General features: G+C 41.4%; 2 protein-coding genes across 3 annotated transcripts in view; one reads left to right on the plus strand and one right to left on the minus strand.

Moving 5' to 3' along the window:
- susd6 (sushi domain containing 6) overlaps positions 1-13,121 on the minus strand; it is a 35,848-nt gene extending 22,727 nt beyond the window's left edge. The window contains exons 1-2 of one of the 2 annotated variants that reach the window (XM_083898289.1): positions 12,922-13,121; positions 5,290-5,470 (exon numbers count right to left, since the gene is read on the minus strand). In XM_083898289.1, the coding sequence (XP_083754415.1) occupies positions 5,290-5,431 (142 nt within the window). In that variant the 5' untranslated portion in view covers positions 5,432-5,470; positions 12,922-13,121. Of the gene's footprint in view, positions 1-5,289; positions 5,490-12,921 lie in introns of those variants that run through there. The other variant, XM_083898290.1, reaches the window with a different exon arrangement.
- A 2,850-nt stretch (positions 13,122-15,971) lies between these two features.
- On the plus strand, positions 15,972-19,378 carry acot20 (acyl-CoA thioesterase 20). The gene is made up of 3 exons (XM_083898288.1): positions 15,972-16,433; positions 16,521-16,723; positions 17,514-19,378. Exons 1-3 carry the CDS (start codon positions 15,977-15,979, stop codon positions 18,105-18,107), a joined length of 1,254 nt encoding a protein of 417 aa, XP_083754414.1. The 5' UTR covers positions 15,972-15,976; the 3' UTR covers positions 18,108-19,378.
- Positions 19,379-20,442: the final 1,064 nt, after the last annotated feature.

Here is a 20,442-nt window from a genome sequence, read left to right on the forward strand (position 1 = left end):
GAGCTGATATCGCAGAGTTATGTGTGACCTGGGAGTCGATGCCGATTTGAATCCATTCCCAGTGCAAGAAAAGCAGCCAGATGTTAATGGGTTTTTTGACCTTTTTATATATTTGGAGTCGTACGTCAATTATGTCACAACAACACTGGCTTATCTGTTGTATGTTTATGGTTTCATAGGCGTCCAGAAAATAAATGTAGCAAGGCAACTAACCCTAGGGGGGAAGGGGTCGTCATTTTATCGGCTTTTTTTTGATCATATTGGCTTTCACTTTGGTAAACACTGACACACTATTTTTGGAAAATGGGTGTTTTAATTTCTTTGTTATGTGGAGCAACGAAACGAAGAAAATATTCACATTTAAGAAGCTAAAACAATCAGAAATCTTGTTTTAATCATGTCAAAATAGTTGACGATTAACATTAGCTGTTGCGTTGTGATTGTCTACAGTGTAATGTATAATTATTTGAATTAAGTTATGTTTGAATGTTCAATGTCTCCCTCTGTTCTTGCAATACATACAGGCCTGGCATACGCACTGGAGCATTTAGAGTCAATTTGGGAGGTTTCGTTTGGATGAAGGCATTTCTTTTTAAGAATGAAAACTAAAAAAGAAAAAAGATTACACGGGGAAAATTCCTTCCTTTTCTCTGTGGATAAGGCCTCAGGGAAGGCCCCGCAGCCTCGGACTTCAGAAAAAGCTCCAGCCTCAGGCTAGAGGAAAAGCAACACGTTTCAAAGACTAGAGCCGTTGGAAGATGCCAAAAGTAAGACATGGCTGATTCAGATATTTTCCTCTGTGGTCAGAGCAGTGACGCGATGCAACCCACGAGCGTTTCCTCTATTATTAAAAGAGAAAAGGCATTTGAGAAGAAGCCCGTTTTTCCTTGAGCAACTCAAGAAAAACGTCCTCGTATCCTTGAGATGGTCCTAACCGCCGTTCGAGGAGAGGCCAAAACAATGGACTCTTGTCAACAAAAGGCATTTGTCGGGGCTGTAAAGAATGTATTCGACTGCAGCCAAGAATAGACAATCGATTGTCAAACACAAACACACATCTCAGAGGAAATTAGAAAGGCAGCTCTCTAACTCGCTCCCCTCACTCTCCTCTTTTCTTTTACCCTATGACTCCACTTTTCTCCCAGACTCGGGAAAAGCCATTTCCCGTTCTCGCACATACACATACACATACATAAACGTCACCGCCTCGCAGAGCACACAGCGGGCTTGTTTGTGGGAGACTTCTGGTCCTCGTCGGGTCTTTCATGTACGGCTTTAACTCAACTTCAGAGGACAATGGGTTTCACTGCGCTGTGTATGTGTTTAAACGGACCCGCGAGGACGGCCGGTCCCCTTCCCTCTCCACGCATGTAACCAGAAAACGTACGATCGTGTGAAAAGACGCCGACTTCCCATCTTCACTGTCTAGTCAAACTTCCTCTGCAATAAACCACAAAGGCCAACTGTGAAGAACTGTCATCACATTAGAAACTCCGCTCTATGTAAGCAACATTACAGGGATGTCAGATCGACTCAGAGAAGACATGAAACAAGCGATATTTGCACTGGGGGCCTTGAAAATCCCAAAGACTGCTGCCATTTATACTCGGCGCACCGAGGTGCTGCTTTGTAGACGCTTGTGTTTGCTGGCGCTGTGCAAGAAAGCAAAGGATGTTTTTTTTTACTTACGGTAGTGCTACTTTTAGAAAATCGTCACGTGCAGTCATCACAAACACAAATTGGAGGGAGCCATTTACAGTAGCTCAGAGGATACCCTGCTGCTTATCGTGTTTACATTGAACAGCCAAACAAAAATAAAACCTTGGCTCGGCTACAAAAGGTTTTGAAACTACGTATGAAAACACACAACAATTGAGGAGCTTAAAGCTTTTCCTTTCTTAAAAGACAGCCATTTATGGACTTATCATTCTGTCCTCATATATAATTTCCCATTACTCAAACGCCAAATTTCCAAAAAGACTAAAACCCACACAAAAGAGCCAATGTGACACATAAACCCCCACAGATTTGATGCTGCTCTGCGCCATAGTCGCGTCTCTGGTGTATAGAGCAATTTCAGTAATATGCAAATGTTGTACAGTATATTTTTTAGTATCCATTTCTATTCAAGAGCGTGGAATGGGCCTGTCAGCAGTGATGACATTTCATATTCATGAAAAGTTCCAGAGCAATCTCCATCCCTGGAACATACCAAGGGATTACCTACATGTGAATTATGTATGGTGAGCAGGAGCGAGAGGGAGGAAGAGAGAGGCTGACAACTTTCGAAAAGCTTGTAAATTAGTACATCGCCTCGTGGCAATTTGTCCAATTATGGAACTTGTTTCATACTTTCACGCTGCAAGCACTGCAATTTGTGCCACGGTTGTTTATGTATTAAAGCTGCTGTGTGTTTACATGTGCCCCATTTACTATATCCTTTGTGTTCAGCTACAACAAAGATCCATCGTTTCATGTCCTTTTCAGAGAGTGATCAGGACTCCAAGGCGAATCTAATTGAAAGAAGCAGTAAGCCACTTTTAGAAAGATTTAATCTTTTTCCTCATTAGTTCTTTTGTGAAGGACGTACAAGATTCTAAATTAAAAAGGTTGATCAAAATGTGTTTGCCGACGGCCAATAACTGTTGCCAATTTTTTTGGCCAATTAGTTTTTCCCTTAATTTAATGATAACAAATAATTAGTGTTGGGCATTAATGGTGTTAATGCACATCAACATAAGACACGTTTCCATGATGACTGACTATAAAAGACGCATGTGATGTCATGTTTACGTGCCGCTGCACTGGAGTCCAGGCACCGTTTACCAGTTAGCTCCTTTAGCGCAGGTTAGCTCCTTTAGCGCAGGTTAGTGTGCCTACAGTGGAACAGGAGCGGTCTGTTTATTAAAACGAAAATAGCAGCGTACCTGTGTATGTGTGCCTCTGTTTTTAAAGTTTAACGTTACTTTAGAAACTCATTTTAACAATCAATCGTCATGGAAATGCGCCATGCGTTAACCCAGCACTACAAATAATACAAAAAGTGACCAGTTATACAAATAAATAATGTATAAATACATGAAACAGGTCATACATCACAATGAAAAGAAAAATACTTTTGGGTGAAGTTAAGTTTCTGAGAGCAAAAATGCCTCATTTGAAATAATAAGAAAAACTACAGTCCCTCCTGATAAACAGGTCATGGGTAGAAGTTTGTATTCCGTTATTTTCTACTACCTTGAAACCTGTGCACAACATACTCCTAGTTTCATTTCCAGTAAATACAAGAACGCGGTGTACATTCTGAAGAGGCAGAGCTAATGAACTGTGAGTCAGACTCAATTACCGCTTTGTGAACTATGAGGAAGTGAAGTTAAAAATACACAACTTTGACAACACCTTAAAAATAACCACTGTAATTATAATTGTCAGTTCGCTCAGAGTGGAATTGACCTGATAACTAGGTTAATTACATAATGATGATAATGATGGGGGTATCCACGCTAACACACAATAATCTAAATAAAAATGGGCGTGTTTCAATTCACAAGCTGATTACATTAGTAAATGTAGTGTCATCATAATGTACCGACTGTCACAAGTAAGGTAAACACAGACACAAAGGATGAGGAGCAGACGTATACATTGGCTTTAACAATCTATAACTCAAGTATGTGGTGTATAAACATAAAGACGGGATTGAACACACTCACACACACACATGCAGATTACAGTCCAGATCGCATGTCCACTGGGCGTTCAAGGACACGTTCCTCTGTATCTGAGGGCAGAGCGTGCGCATGTGTGTGTGTGTGTGTGTGTTTGTGTTGTAAAACGTGAGCAGGATACCAGCCCCTCTGGGCTCAACAGGAATAATGTGTTACATAAGATAAAGCGAGAGTGGAGATACATTAGGGATTAGCAGTGGTGCCCATCATCCATCCAGCTCTCTCTCTCTCTCTGTGAGTGTTTTCCAGTTGTTTCCTTCACTTGAGGATGATAACGATTGTCTGTAGAACGTCAGAAAATGGTGGCCAGTGTTTCTCAAATATCTTGTTTTTGTCCACATACCAAAAATGATCCAGTTTAAATTATTTGGAGCAAAGAAACAAGGAGATTTTGCTGAAAAATCTGAAAACTTGTTAGTAATCGATTAACAATCAAATGTCATTAGAGCTGCAACTAAGATTAATCTGTAGTGTTTAATGATTCCTTTATTATATGGAGCAAAGAAACCTGACAATATTCACATTTTAGAAGCAAAAACAATCAGAAATCTTGTTTTAATCATGAAAAAAGCTTCAAACCGATTATCAAATAATTGACGATTCGTTTAGTAATCGTTTAATAATCGGTTCATCGTTTCATTTTTTCATTTTTCATCACTGCAAAACAAACCAGTGTTGTACTCTGAGCGAGCATCGCATCATCATCATGTGATGCAGGTGCAGGCTGGTGCTGGAGAGCATTTGGCCTAAATTTGTCAAAATGCGGAAACCAAACGCGGCTTTATTAATAATCAAAATCTTAAAATGGGAAAAAAATAACTGTCAAAAAATGTGAATTCTTCCATTGTGTGTGAAACCTTTTCATTCTTACACACACACACACACACACACACACACACTTACTCATTCCTACGTACACAATTCGCCTGCTCTCTGTGGCAAGGACATCTGGCACATTTCACAAGCTGACTGTGTGTGGGGTGTGTGTGTGTGTGGGGGGGGGAAGGGTCTGGAATATTGGAGGGTTGAAGTGAAATAAAAGCTGGCACAAGTGAAGGGAGTTCAGCGAGTGCAAGGCACCGGCAAACTGTGTTTCCTTCAGAAGAATCAAAAGACATGAGCTGCGTAAGTGCTGCAGTGACTGATTTACAGGTATATTATAGCGGCTTAAACCTCAAACCTCCAGTTTGTTAAGAAAATAATTGTCAAACGACTTTCATTTGGCAGAGAATTGAAGATAAAATAGTTATACACCAGGATATTTTGGTGCTACACACAATCTCAGGTTGGAATAAAAACCCGATCTGAGTAGAATGACAAAAGGTTTTCAGAGGACACCAAAGGTCAAGGCTGAATAAAAACAGCAATGTGACAACAGACTCTCTTTTAGTGCTGTGACTCATTAAGGCTGTGAATGGATTCACAGAGCAACACGGCCGACTCAAGAAGAGGAGACCGATTGAATTGTAGCTGACCTTATCAACCGATTTAGAAGAAGAGGGAGGTTTGAGTTGATTTTGGGAGCAGAGATGGCGCGAAACAACAGTGTCTGCGTTCCTACCTGATGCGTGACCATGAGGGAGCAGGGTGAAGAGGAGGAGAAGCGCGGAGGCAGCCAGCCTGTGGGCTAGAGAGGAGGAGGTGGAGGAAGAGGAGGAGGAGGACGGGGCTCTCGTCTGAAACGCTACCATTCCATCGTACATCTTTTCCTCCGGCGACCAGCGAGTCCTCTACGGCTTAACCTGTCAGGACCACATAGAGATGGAGGTGAGGGGGGGGGGGGGAGGACATACAGATTACTATTGACATTCATTGATTATGTAACGCTGAGAAACTGAGAGGAACAGCGAGAATTGAAGAGGAGAAAACCGAAAATAAATCATCAAACGTATGACTCTATGTACTTCCTCTCTCTCTCGCGTGTTAGTTCCTCAGAACTGCATCCTTCCATTTAAACAACCTCCAAGAGAGAAATTTTCCAGCTCTCCTCGTTTTTTGAAAACCACTCGCGGTGGCAGCAGCGGTAAGCGAGTTGCTCTGATCTCTCCCTCAATCCCTTTAAATTTACGTCTCTGCCACAAAGTCTAACTCCATAAATCAGCCTTCAGACTCGGCCACGGATGATGTAAACGGGAAACCTGATCCCTGCTGCTGCTGATGAAGTAGTAATTACAAATGCAACGTCTACAAAAACCTCTGGAGAGCGACTTCTCCCCCCAAAGAACAACAACATAACAGCATTTCAGTGTCGCCAGATCATCGTAAATCAAACTTTATAGATGCATTATTCGTGCGGTTTGAGCGGTTGCATTAGTAGGATCACATTTTAAAGAAGTTGTTTCTTAAATTTAGTCATTGTACAGTGTTGACAAAGAGAGCACAGTATTTTTTTTTACAGCTGAATGGTTAACAGATGCTCTTCTACAAGTCGGCTCAGCGGTGTTGCTGCCCCGCCATATGCCGCGGATCTGTAACAAAGTTTGACGGACAAATTATGTACAGATAACGACATTAGGTGCCGCAAATACATCCTGTATTATTGTCTGCTCGTGTGGACAAAGCCAGTGATGAATGCTGGGGTCTCTTATCAATAGCACCAGTCAATAATATCACTCTAATGTGCTTTGCTCCTTTGCAGAGCCTATAATAGACGGCAATCTTTTTCCATTTAACCCGGCTTTCTTCTTACGTAAAAAGGCACAGAGAGGACAGTGTTAGAGGCGACTGGAAATGTAATATGCTCCTGTAAAATCAAGTGCTGTGTTTCCCCGAACAGATGGACGACCGCAGACAAAAGCCAGGAGACGATAACGACGTCGAGTGTCGCACCTTTTAAGCGGCAACAGTGGGAGGAAAAGAATATATTAGCCAAATGCAAACAGACACTAATCTCTTTCTGCACAACCCCGACACCGACTTAACCAACGTCCACAAAGCATTTGTTGGTTGATTGTGGGGGGGGGGGGATACCACCACCAGATGTACACCATCATTAAGTAAATGAGATGCAGGTGCACGCAGCATTGGTTCTGTCGTTATTTCAGGGATGTTGGGATGAAGTAGCGTTAGCGATATTCGCCGGTGGAACGAGCCGACTGAGAGAGAGCAGAAGAGCCCATTACAGTAACACACAAGGCTGCTGAGCTAATGGCTACAGTAATGGCATGGCTGCACTTTAGACAGCCACAAATTTGATTGCACATCTACCGCGTGACCACTGGCACTGCCTTTTTTATTACGATCTGCTGGGTTGAGGGGAAAGTGGAGAAAACCGCTGCATGCTGGGGAAAGTTTACAGCCGATGGTCCAATTACGACAATAAGAGCCCGCGTCATAGCGACTGCGCCGATGCCTCCGATTCTATCTGCGCAGATGAAAGTCGTTACCCTAACCCAGAAAGGTAAAACTAAAAAAGTTTCCAAACCTGTTTTTAGGTGCCTTAAATCAACAGAGGCAACTATAGCAGGTGTGGTACCTAACATTTGGATTCCAACATGGTTACAGACACTACTCAGCGGTCAAGGTATTGGTCAAAACAACAATACTTGGCATCCCCATCGAGCTGATACGATTAAACCAAATTAGCACATTATTAAAACAAGATTTCTGATTGTTTTAGCTTCTTAAATGTGAATATTTTTGTGTATGTGGACAAAACAAGACATTCGAGAACATCGTCATTTCCAGGTTTGACCAAACGATATATCAAGAAAATAATCGACAGATGAATCGTTTAGTTGCAGCTCTAGATCCTCACTTGTTCTAGCGTGTTGATGATCCCAGTAAATATCTACAGATTTGTCCACTTAAATATAACTTCAGTCCATGTTATAGTACCACTGATGTTTCCACAGATTTCAAATATGCATATACAGCAGGTGCTACCGACCTGCTTCCTGCCACCTTCCCTGTGTCCTCTAGAGCAGGGACGCAGAAGCGTTACCTGCATGCGGTGCAGACCAGTGGGAGAGAATGACGCAAGTCACTTTTGGCTGCACAGTTCGGTTGCTGCATTTAGCCAAAAGGGCAGCCTTTCAAAAACACACACAGAGAGGACCTGTGCCAGCCGTTTGATCCATAGATGCTTTCTCATTTGTCCGTGTTGGGATCAGAGCAGTGCAGCTAAGGCCAGAGACACACACACACACAGGCTTTGCATTCAATTCTGTTTGGAAAAACCAGAGACAAAAAAAATGAAAGTCAAACGCGAGACAATAAAGAACACGTGTTTTCTTCAAAGGCACTTGTTGAGGGGATGTAATTCACCACTCGGGATGGCATTAATAATGCAGAATTGACCTCCGGAGAGAGCCGAGGGCAGAGTATTGAACGGCCACCGTGTTTGCGAAGTGAAAACGAAAGCAGAATTAGCTTAAATGCTTTCTCACAAGAATGTCTGAGGAAGGAGAAACTCGTTGCCAAAGGTATCACAAGACGCAGCATTTCAATTAGCTGGAACTTAAACAGACCGAGTCTCTCAGGGATTTTTATTGCAGACGTTATGATATGCTGATTGCATGTTCATGTATTTCACTGATTAATAACACAGCAAGCAGCGTGACAGCAATACTTCGACGTTTAATAGTCAACTTTGTGAGTTTCCTGTGAGACACCAGTGGAGATTTAGAGCTAGACATATTACATTGAAAGATGCGTTGCTATTATAAACTTGAAGAGAATAAGCTTCTGTTTCCTGGAATAACATTTTGTGTCAGACCACATAAATAAACACTTCCTGGCCACAGCTGCACGAAGCCAAGGAACATCAGCTGATATTGCGTTACCATGTACAATCAAAGTGTGGATGTTTAAAGGTCCCATCGAGTGGTCCTATAACATGTGTTATATGTGAGTTATGGAGGTATTCTAACATACATTAACGTGTTTTTGTGGTCAAAAACCTTCTAGTTGCCACAAACCAGCCGATCAAAATCTCTCCTCACTGAAGTTCTCGTCGGTTGCGCTGTTTCAGACTGAAATCTCACCCCCAGAAGACAGAACTGTGTTGTGATTGGTCAGCCAACGAGAGCTTTCCCAACTGTCTTGTGATTGGCCAGGTACCTGGAAGTGACGTAATTAGCATGTCAGCTCTCAGAACGGTGGATGTACTGCAACTCAACTCTCAAAACATTGTTGAAACAATGTTTAAAAATGGCTTTGTCACGACCGCCGCAGTCCCTGAGTGACCCTGAGTCGGAAGAAGACACTCTCGCAAGTGAAACACCTCCACAACGGACATTCTTCTTCTTCTGTGGTTCAATGTACGCAACCGGATGTGCCCGGACGTGTGCCCAGAGCAGGAGGATCTGCTGTTCAGGAGACGGGATCCTTGCGTCATGATTTCAGGCTTTTTCAGAGCGCTTGCAGAGCCCCAGAATACAATAAAACCTTCATAAACGAGGTAATGGAGCAGATACACACCCAAAAACAGCACTAATTGGAACTGTCGGTCCATGGGAGCTTTAAATAAAGCTAAAAATGTCATAACAACGTCTTTCTAAACCAGTGACAAGCAAGCCATTATCACAACACAATGTTTACTTTCAATTACAGTCCATAACGGGGTGCTGGACAGAACAGGAGCTTTATCAGGTGAACACACACAGACAGAGAGGCAACGACCAGAAGTTATCTCTTGGCTAACTTTACTAACCGACAGGGGTTCGGATTTGAATGACCAGCATTTAGTCATTTCAAGAGTGTTCTACAGAACACAACTAATTACACGAGTATTTGGTGTCAGCACTAAAAGGGAACGCAGCTTAATGGGACACCATGATCAATGTAATCACTCATTCTGCACAACGTGAGGCCGTTACAAACCAACTAAACTGGTTGCGTATATGGCACCTCATAATTCTACAAGTATGTCAGACTTACAGTTGACTGCGTAAATACTTTGTGTGTTTTGTCTACTTGGGGGGTGGGGGGGGGGAGATATGCAACTCTCCACTTCAGACAGCAGTGAGACAAGCAGCTAGCCAGCAGGCTGTTTCTGCAGTTCGTCAGCTGCCCTGGGCTCCTGGAATGCAAAGGGAGCCAAGGAGAGCAGCAGCACAGGCATCTGTCCGGGAACAGAGAGAGCTCAGTGTGCCAGAGGAACAGCCGAGGAGATTTCCACCCGATAGGCCCCAGTACTGCTCCTGCTGCTGCTGCTAAAGGCCGTCTGGACCTGCGGAGGGAGCCCAGAGATGGAGCTCTGCATGGCAGCACAGAAAAGACTCTTTGTTATGTGGCATTTTGTGGAGTTAAGCCCCAGAGGGCCTGAGCATCCCTCTGCATTGCCCCCCATAAGAGAGAGTGACAGAAAATATAGAAAAATAGAGAAGGAGGCAGCACAGGAAAAGGAGGAAACAATAAAAATGAAAGAAATCACTAGTGTGTTATGTTCACTCTGGTGAAATGTCGGGACACTTTGACAAACGGTGCTCTTATCTTCACTCACAAGATGTTTTCTCTTGGCTATGTTGTCAAACAGAAAACGCCTGTAAACGCTGAACCAGCAACTTATAAAACTATCAATGCTGTTAAGACCATCAAAACAAGAGCCATGAAAGTGCACACTGCGAGTGTGTGCTAGTTACGCTGTGAGAGCCGGAGCATATGTGCAGTCTGTCGAGACCGAGCCAGTCATTCTGAACAGATGAGCGATTGCAGCACTTTAAAAATGGCATTATGGAACGCCCCAAAATAATATATCAACACAAAGACGTGACAGTATCACACCTTCAAGAAATGAAAGAAGCAAACGTGCCATCACACAAACGACAAAGGGGATCAATGACTCAGAGCAAACAGCGTCTTGTATGATCAGTTATTTAAAGTAAAACTACAATCCTGCATAAGTAGGAAATGGACAGCTACAAAAAAGGACAAAGCACTAGGGCTGCGATGATCCGCTGATTATCTGGTGATAATTCTGATAACCAATTGGCAATAAAAGCAATATTTTCCAACAAAAATCAAACAAATGGTTGATGTGTCTGGTTCTTAAATGTGAAAATGTACTATTAATCTAACATTTTCGGTGCTTGGGCTGTTCATCAAGTGAAACAAGGCAATTAATGACCACAACGATATTGTGTGACAATTAAACAAAACAATAACTGCTTAATAATTAATGGATATGACTGGTTGCAGCACAGTGTGGTTCCCACAATGGAAATCAAGTGGAGAAGAAGGCAGATTTGCCTCCACACCAGCACTCAACAACAACAACATGCGGTGAACAGCATGAAAACACTGGTCACATCTCTACATAAGCACATAAAAACCTATTTTTACAGGGAACATTAGACCTAGAAAGGCTTAACTAAATGTATTTTTGATGCTCAACAACAGCTCACACTTGGACCTACTTTTGCCCTTTGCCATGACATGCGTCAACATCTTGCCAAGCTAACAGCACTCAGCTAAAAACACTTCCTTGAGACAAAAACAAGCAAGTAGAGGAATATCCAAGGAGAATGTAATTCTCAAATAGAACTGGTAGATATGGACAACAACAATGTCCAAAAATCCAAATCTGTTGATATTGACAATTTTCATGAGAAATGTCGGGGGAAGGAAATGCATATTTGTGCGTTTACATCTGCAGCTGCTGAGTAAATATAGGGAGTTAGTTGAGCTGATGGTGCAGAAGTCTATGTATAAGAAAAAGGCATTATTTCTCCAGAACAGTGATTAAATGCATTTCAATTCAGATTACATTATGTGGCATACTTTACTGATCCCAAAAATTGAAAAATATTAGTGTAATGCAGTATTAGACACAATGCAACGCGGTGCCCGAGCCCTATTCAAACTACTACAACAACAACATGTAATGAGATAAAATACATAATATAACATGTAAACAAATACATTGTTGAAGTTGTATTAGTGCTGCTCCATATAACAATTGACGTAACTGGCAACCCATGGTTGCTCGGCAGCTGAGACTACTGACTGCAATGATTGGTAGACGGCGGTAGGTGGCGCCACATGCCAAAACATAAACATGATTTGCAGTCTGCAAAAGATTTTTTTAATGCAAATATTTTGGCTGTACTGTTGTTGTTGTGACATATAAGTAGGATTTTACGGCCAGTTGCTTTAGATTTATTACATAATGCACCTTTAAATGTGAGGTAAACACTGATCAACATTAAACGGACCAAACGATTATGAAAATAATCGTAAATTGCAGCCATAAAGACGATATAAACACTGGGACTCGCTCCAAAACCTAGACAAAGACAATGAATAAAATACATACAAGTAATAGGAGTGTTCAAAAACAAGGAGATGTGTGTGTATAGTTTGTGCAAAGTCATGCAGGCGATTATCGCGATACACACACACACACACACACCTGTGATTGAATTATTGCCCCAACAATCCTACGCATAGAAACTCATCGACTCTTGTTCCTGCAACTGAAGCCCAAACGTGGTCCGACTGTATTTTCATAGCAGCAAACGAAGCGGAGAGTCACACGCTCCGACACGTGCAACTGTACTGAGAGCTATTTAAACAAAGAGTGGAGTGGGCTGCCAACACACACACACACACACACACACACGGACAAAAACAAAGACCTAAAGTGACACTACTGTAGCTTCACATTCACTCACAGAAGCGTTGCTTTGACTCGGGTTTCACGTTATTACGACACGAATAACGCGTAAAGAGGAAATTATGCGACGCCGACGACGCCGTAAACCGCAGTTTAACCTCTCGCTACGTTTATTGTTCACATGACCAAAATGGGAACGAACCGACTTAGCAAACCGAAGCCGGGTTTTTTCCTCCAATAAACTCTTTGTATTCACACTTTGTCAACCTACGACACTGCCCGCAATTAAAACACCACCGTATAGCGAACATTAAAAAAGCTGTCAGGGACAGAAACATCGTGTTTTTTTAACGCGAACATTCCGTGACATTTGCCAGCCGTTATAGGGTTAGCCTGACCGACAACTAAGTGGACGAACAGGAAATTGACATCTCATTGTTCTCATTAGCAATCGCTGCCGTAGCATTAGCAACATGTATGTATTTATTAGCTTGTTATGCATATGTAATGGACACAAAAAGAGGTAGCGGAGGAGGAAGAAAGAGCAGCTAAAGGGGGAGGAGGAGGGGGTTAGTAGAGCTCGTATGTGTTCAGTGCTCAGCTAGCGAAAAAAAAAAATCAACAAAACACACTCACCAACGTCAGGGTTAGCAAGAGCGATCCTCTCTCCTCTCTCCCGTTCACATTCGAGGCATTAAAAAGGTGCTATAAAAGGGGACACACCCAAACGAGAATGACTCCAGGGGGAGAAAATATAAATATATATATATATATATGTAACGTGTCCGTGTGTCGGGGCTCTGTCAGCGCCGCGTCTGTTGTTCTCCGTGCTCGCCTTCTCCTTCCTCCTCCTCGTCGAGCTCTTTATTTTAGGTGAGAGCGGAAACGCCACTCGCTGCGAGGACTTTGCTACCAGCTGCCTCGCTCTCGCGCGGTCTCCATGGATACCTCGTTAAAAGGGGCGGCGCCAAGTAATCTGTCAAGACTCGGCTTCAAAATAAAAGCACAAAATCATTTCTTTTTGGGGGAGACAAAGGAATGGTGTGAACTTGTATGCTTGTATTTTATATTGGGTGTATTTTATTTATTTTATTTATGTATTACCTCCAAACAGAGCTTCACAGACATCATTTCATGATATGGTGATGATGTACTGTGGGACTTTGTTTTGACTGTCAAATGTGTTGTGTTTAAAATGTCTTTTTTATTATTATTATTATTATTATTATTATCATTATTATTATAATTTCATAACATTTGAAAATGTGTTTCTTTTGTGTTCAATCAGCAATTATTTTCTTGTTGTGATTTCTGTTTGGATTGGGTGCAACGTAATGGAAATGGATTGGAAGCAAAACAATGCAATGGAAATGGATTAAATGCAATGCAATGGAAATAGATTGGACGCAATACAATGCAATGGAAATGGATTAGATGCAATGGAAATTGATTTTTACGCAACGCAATGCAATGGAAATGGATTAAATGCAATGCATTGGAAATAGATTGGACGCAATACAATGCAATGGAAATGGATTGGACGCAATGCAATGCAATGGAAATGGATTAAATGCAATGCAATGGAAATAGATTGGACGCAATACAATGCAATGGAAATGGATTGGACGCAATACAATACAATGGAAATGTATTAGATGCAATGGAAATGGATTGGACGCAATGCAATGCAATGGAACGTGGACCTCTGATTTTGGATGGATTAAAAAGTCTAATCTTGGAGGAAAACGACACCTTTTAAAACAATTCAACAATTTTGATAATCCATGCATGCAAACCCTAACCCCCAACACTCAGTTCAGGACATGCTTGATCACTTTTATTTGAAATCTTGATCTTTGAGTAAACGTTAATGTAAAGAACACAGAGTGAGAGTACTCTTTGTGTCAAATAATAATAATAAGTAAAATAATATTTGAAGTAGAGGTGCCTTCTTGGCCGAGAAGAGGCAGAAAATAGTATTTTTTTGGCTCATGTGGATGAACAACAACAGCAACTCCCAGAATGCACTGCGAAGGAATTCTATAGGAAGAAGCAAGTAAGAGCTATCAGTGTTTACTGTGACATAAGATCCATCCATCCATCCATTATCTACCGCTTGACATAAAATATTTTGATTCATGGTGTTTTATAATGTTATATTTAGTATGTATTTGTAATGTCTTTTTAAAAAAGTCTTCATTCGCCTCAGTTCATCATTTCACAGATACATGCCGTCTGATAATAAATAAAGTTGCTGTAAACTGTGGGGAAAATAAACTATGAAAATTACAGAGTGTGTACATTGCGGAACATTTTTCCATTAACTGTTTATTTTTACGGTGCTCTATACAGTTCTTATAATACATCAATGTTCATATCAAAATGGCTGCTTTGAAAACAGGACTATGGTGACATCTAGTGGAGAAATCGCCTTCCTACATATGCTATTTTCATCAGTCGGTCACGTTCTAGACACATTTGTAAATATTATGGCTGGTGATTCTATTTCATATTCACGCTACTGAAAATGTGAAATAAGCACATGCACTTTGAACGACCATTCGGACGATAGTGGAAACCGTGTCCTCCCCCCGCTTATTTTGGGAAAGTGGTTGCGTCCAAGCGGTTCCCTGTTGTTAAACGCTTCATGTGGTGGTGGTGGTTCGTCTTCATCACCAGTGAGTGAGTAGTATTTTATTCAGGGACGTCTTCTAGTCGTACTTTTTTAAAATCATATATGGCACATATTTTTAACTGGACTCTGACGTTCATGTAGTTTGGCTTAAGTGAACGCACACAATCCGCATGTAAAACCAGCTAAACCTACGTAGGAACTTTCTTGCTAACTTGCTAGCATGATTTATCTTTATGTTTGTTGTCACGTTTCGGATACGTGCAGGGATTATTTGCATTTATCAGTTTGGTAAAACCGTGTTGTCTGACCTTTCACCTAGTTACTCTGACCCCGAATCTATTCAACATACAAACTGCGGTCAAACTACCTGACGCTGAAATTTATCGCCGTCCTTCCAATGGCAATTACGGTAAAAAGCCCGTGAACCAATGAAACAAGATGAATTGTAAGGGTTTCGACATCCGGTCTTCAAAATAAAACACTAAGAAAAAAAAGTCCACGTTTGGAAAAAAAATATGAAAATCCTCACAGTTTTTTTTATATATATATTTTACAGACATTATAACTGGACTTTGAGCAACTGTATAAAGATAATTATCAATAAATTCTGAACAAGACTGATACAGTTGTCTTCAGCACTTTGATATCTACTATTGGACTAGAAATATATATTTTTTTACTGTACACTTTTATAGGCATTTGTGAAACTTATTATTTAGAAATGTCTTAAAAAGGTAAAAGGAAAAAATAAACATCTACAAAACTGTACAGTAAAAATGCCTGATTTCCAGTATGCTAGTAGTCATAGATGTCCTGAACACTACCGAGTCAGTCTTGTCCAGAACTTGTGGAAAATTAAGTTTTTATTATGACTCCAATGTGAGAGTTATGTAAACAGTGCACATGTGGCAATTTTCTCTAAAACTGTAGAGTAAAAATGCCTGATTTCCAGTATGCTAGTAGTCCTAGATGCCCTGAACACTACCGAGTCAGTCTTGTCCAGAACTTATGGAGATGTTTATTTTATACACAGGCTGTTCTGGGTGAAGAAGGGAAATGGCTTCCTCACAGATCCGGCTGAAAATTCTCCCCAGCGTCCGCTGTCTCTTTGATAAACTGGTGCAAGTAAAGGTGGAGGGACTTGCTCCTTTCAAACCAGTAGAGATAAGATCCAGACTGGTGGACGACAGAGGGGTGATTTTCAAGGCCTCTGCCCTGTACAAAGCAGACCAAACGGGCCAGGTGGATGTTTGCCGAGCACCGTCTCTGGGAGGCAGTTACACCGGCGTGGAGCCCATGGGTCTGTTCTGGAGCATGGCTGCAGACACTCCACACAGCAAACTCCTCAAGAAAAATGTCCACAGCCCAACGCTGGTGGAGTTAGCAGCAGTGTGCGGAGACACCGGTGAGCTACTGGACTCCGATACTAACCAGAGAGAGTTCATGACAGAAGGGATGAAGAGAGTACCTGTCAAAGACGGCAGAATACGAGGCGTCCTCTTCATACCACCAGGTTATTTTCTTATGAACATGACAGAGAGCTGAGAAATGTACATTATTTCTTTTACTAAACATTACACATGTCCTTTTTTTTCTTTAGGAAAGGGTCCATTTCCTGGAATTGTGGATTTGTACACATTAGGAGGAGGTCTGAATGAACCCAGAGCCAGCCTCCTGGCAAGTAAAGGTTTTGTCGTTTTGGCGTTGGCTTATTATGGCTACCAGGATTTACCAAAGAACCCGAAAAAACTGGATTTGGAGTACTTTGAGGAAGGTGTAACATATCTGAGGAACCAGCCAGAGGTTAGTACTGAAGATTGAAAGATAATCATACTTATATTCACATTATGAGTTATTATTATGCCATCTACTGGCTTCTGACGGCACAAACTGATGGCTGTGACTGAAGTATTTTCAGGTTTTAAGCACGGTGGTTGTTTTTTGTTGGGAAATACTGTATTTTCACCAGTACTGGGCACGTTAACGCTGTTAATAGCGTCAACGGCGGTTAACGTTAACGCCAGTCCAGGCACCGTTTACCAGTTAGCGACGTTAGCGTACCTACAGTCGAACTGGAGCGGTCTGTTTATTAAACTAAAAGAGCGCTACAAATAACCAGCGGACCTGTGTACTGCGCATGTGTGCCTCTGTTTTTAAAGTTTAGCGTTACTTTAGAGACTCGTTTTAACAATCGGGAGTCACGTAAACATGACGTCACACGCGTCTTTTCCTGGTCAGTCGTCATGGAAACTCGTCGTGCGTTAACGTTGACTGCTGTTAATGTGCCCAGCACTAATTTTAAAATCGATACAAATAAAATACTGACAAAGAATACCACCAGGAAGTGAGTGTCAGTCTTGTATAAAGTACATAAAAAGGGATACTTGAGTAAAACTACAAGTGTCTTACTGGAAAAAATGACTTTGGTAGAAGTTGACTTCACTTTTGTTCTGTAAACGTCTTAAAGTATATGACATTTACTGTACTTAAGTATCAAAAGTAATTTACTACTTTAATATTTGTTGACTTAAGTACGGTAACTGTTGACTGTGCATTTATAGACATGTTAATAACATGTGCGCTGTCTTTTCAGGTGAAAGGCTCCAGAATCGGCGTCATATCGATGTCTCACAGCGGTGCTCTGGCCCTGTCCATGTCGTCCTTCCTCTCAGGGATCACAGCGACCGTCTGCATTAACGCCTGCATTGCAAATGTTGTGATTCCGCTGCACTATAAGGACATCGTGATACCTCCTCTCGCTCCCGTCATAGAGAACATCACAGTAACAGACTCTGGGCTTATATGTATACGCGACGCCTTGCCAGACGCTACCTTGGAAAAGAACAGGGCGTCTTTGATTCCAATAGAACGCTCAAGCTGCCACTTCCTGTTCGCCGTGTCTGAAGACGACCTCAACTGGAACAGCGGTTTGTTCGCAAAACAGGCCGCTGCGACGCTGACACGTCACGGCAAAGAGTCGTCCCGCCAGGTGGTGACTTATCCCAAAGCAGGACACTTCCTGGAGGTCCCTCACACGCCGTTCTGTCCGTCTGGCATCCACGCGGCGGTGGGGAGCGCTGTGGTGTTTGGTGGCGAGCCAAAGGCCCACTCTGACGCTCAGCTGGACCTGTGGGAAAGAGTCCAGGAGTTCTTCAAGAGACACTTGAACGGCAAGAGCACTTGTTAAAGAAGAGAGAGAGAGCCTGTCAAGCATCCCAGAATGGTCATCATTAGCTTTGGAGTGAATGAAATTGCGATAGTGTATGCACATCCACACGCGTACTCAAGTGTTTGTTTTTTTTAAAACGTCTGTTAACTCTGTAGACAACCACAGTGGTGTTAAAAGATAAAGATTACACCAACAATTTATGCATTTTTAGGAAAAGCCTGTCTATTGTTCAGAGGCTTATAATAACTAGAGCATTAAAGGTGCATTATGTAATAAATCTAAAGCAACTGGCCATAAAATCCTCCTAATATGTCACAGAGACTCAGGAATAATGTTCATATTACAAACTGAACTCACCAACAACAACAGTACGGCCAAATTAATCACATTAAAAATACATATTTTGCAGACTGCAAATCATGTTTATGTTTTGAAATCATGTTTTTGGAATGTGGCGCCACCTACCGCCGTCTACCAATCATTGCAGTCAGTAGAGTCTCAGCTGCCGAGCAACCACGGGTTGCCAGTTACGTCAAAAAACAAAACCTAAAAGACCTCGGTATTTTGAATTTGAGTGTAGTAACTGTTTTTGACCACATTCTTACGTATGGCGCCTTTAATTTGTTTTTGGAAGTGTTAACAAAGGTCAGTATTAATAAAGAAAAATAGCATATTTTTATTTATTTGTACGGTTTTGTGCCTCTTCGACACAAAATTGAGAAAGATGCTGATTTTAGAAGCTAATAAAGTGAAAGATCGCCTCATGTTCAGCGTAACTTCTGAACAAAGCTCAATGAATCATAAAATATGAGTAAATTAAGATTGATTTCCTTCATACGGTCCATAGATTGAATGAAAACGGCAATATAACGGTCTAATTGATAACAGTTAATTAGAATTCTCCTGGATTCAAGTAAATAAATCAAGTAGAAACTGCCATTCTGTCATTATATTATTAATAAAACCACGTATAAAAGCATCACTTTACATTAAGGGCTTTTATTTACTCTAACACTGTTTTCTCATAGTAATTTTATAGACCATTAACTGTGGCGTGGACATAAATAACATCTTAGAACAGCAGCGTTTTCGGGTGTGAAAATTATTTGTCGGGTCAGTTGTGAAGAAAAAAAAACGAAAGCACTACAATAAAGCAATTTAACTTAATTAAATGTGTTTTATCAGTAAGATTTATCTGTGATCTGCTCAAAGAAATAACAACTGAGTCATTAGATTCTCATTTACTCTCCTGATCACCTGAATAAATCACTCTGGGTTCCCTGCACTGCACTAATGAGACTATAATGGAGTCCATGTTTACATAAAGTAAGATATTACATGTTTTTTTTGTGTGTGTGGGGTTTTATATCACTGAGGTATTTCCCCATGTTCTATTTTTGTCATTTTCAGCAAACCAGTGAGGAATGTCTCGCACTGATGTCAGAGTCCACACTGAACAAGAACAACAGCGGCTTTATTGTGAGACGTGACCGTCCGATAAAGTCGGTTTACGACTGGTTTTCTTAAATTAATACATCTTTCTAATGTGGTGTGGTGATGATTATGGTCCCATCAACTATGTATTGTCACTTTTGATGCATTAGTGCTGATAGTTTTCATGAAGTTTTGCCCTGTTTCCTCTCTCGCAACCAAAGTCCATAGAGAAAATCATCATTTTTAGCTCATGGGGGACACAGGAGCTGCTGCTCTGCTGTCGCCTCATTCGACAAGTTTGTGTCTCTTTGCAATATTTGATTTAAATTCGCCAAACACAGAAGTCACAAGACAACATATTTCAACTTATTAATGGCGTCGGCAGTGGATTGAACAACTCCTGTTTGTCTTTGTTTGTTTGTTCTGTAAAATTGCTGTTTTTCTCTATGGACTTTGGTGCAGGGACTCAAACTTTAATTTCTAATATACATATATATATATATATATGATATTATTAAAGATATTGTACACTTTATTAGGTGAGTTGTTAAGTAATGTCCTTCTGTCCCTGTTCATAGCCATGTCATCAGCGAGAGATAGCGTTTCACCCCAACCTGTCCAGGCACATGGCTAAACATTATGTGAAAAGCATGATTTTTTTTTATACATTTCATGTCATTTTAAATTGAATCAGATCCATTTCCTCCATTCTGCTTGTCATTCATGAGATTGAGTGGAGTTTCTTGGTGCTGTGAGAAGAAGAAGAGGAGGAGGAGGAGGAGGAGGAGGAGGAGGAGGAGGGGCTCTGAGCTCTGAGCTCTCCAGTCTTGCACCTCACGCTGTGAATTATTCACTCGCATGCTCCGGCCACACCAGCCTCAGTCAGTCTACCAGTCCAGGCTGTGACAGTGCGACTGGC

The sequence above is a fragment of the Microchirus variegatus genome (assembly GCF_963457635.1).
Source record: "Microchirus variegatus genome assembly, chromosome: 12".
Taxonomy (NCBI): Eukaryota; Metazoa; Chordata; class Actinopteri; order Pleuronectiformes; family Soleidae; genus Microchirus; species Microchirus variegatus.

Bases quoted from the DNA above. Each gene is read 5' to 3' on its own strand.
- acot20 (XM_083898288.1), top strand. From the start codon at position 15,977: ATGGCTTCCTCACAGATCCGGCTGAAAATTCTCCCCAGCGTCCGCTGT. The intron at 16,434-16,520 runs GTTATTTTCTTA...TTTTTTCTTTAG, and splicing joins CGTCCTCTTCATACCACCAG to GAAAGGGTCCATTTCCTGGA. The intron at 16,724-17,513 runs GTTAGTACTGAA...CTGTCTTTTCAG, and splicing joins ATCTGAGGAACCAGCCAGAG to GTGAAAGGCTCCAGAATCGG.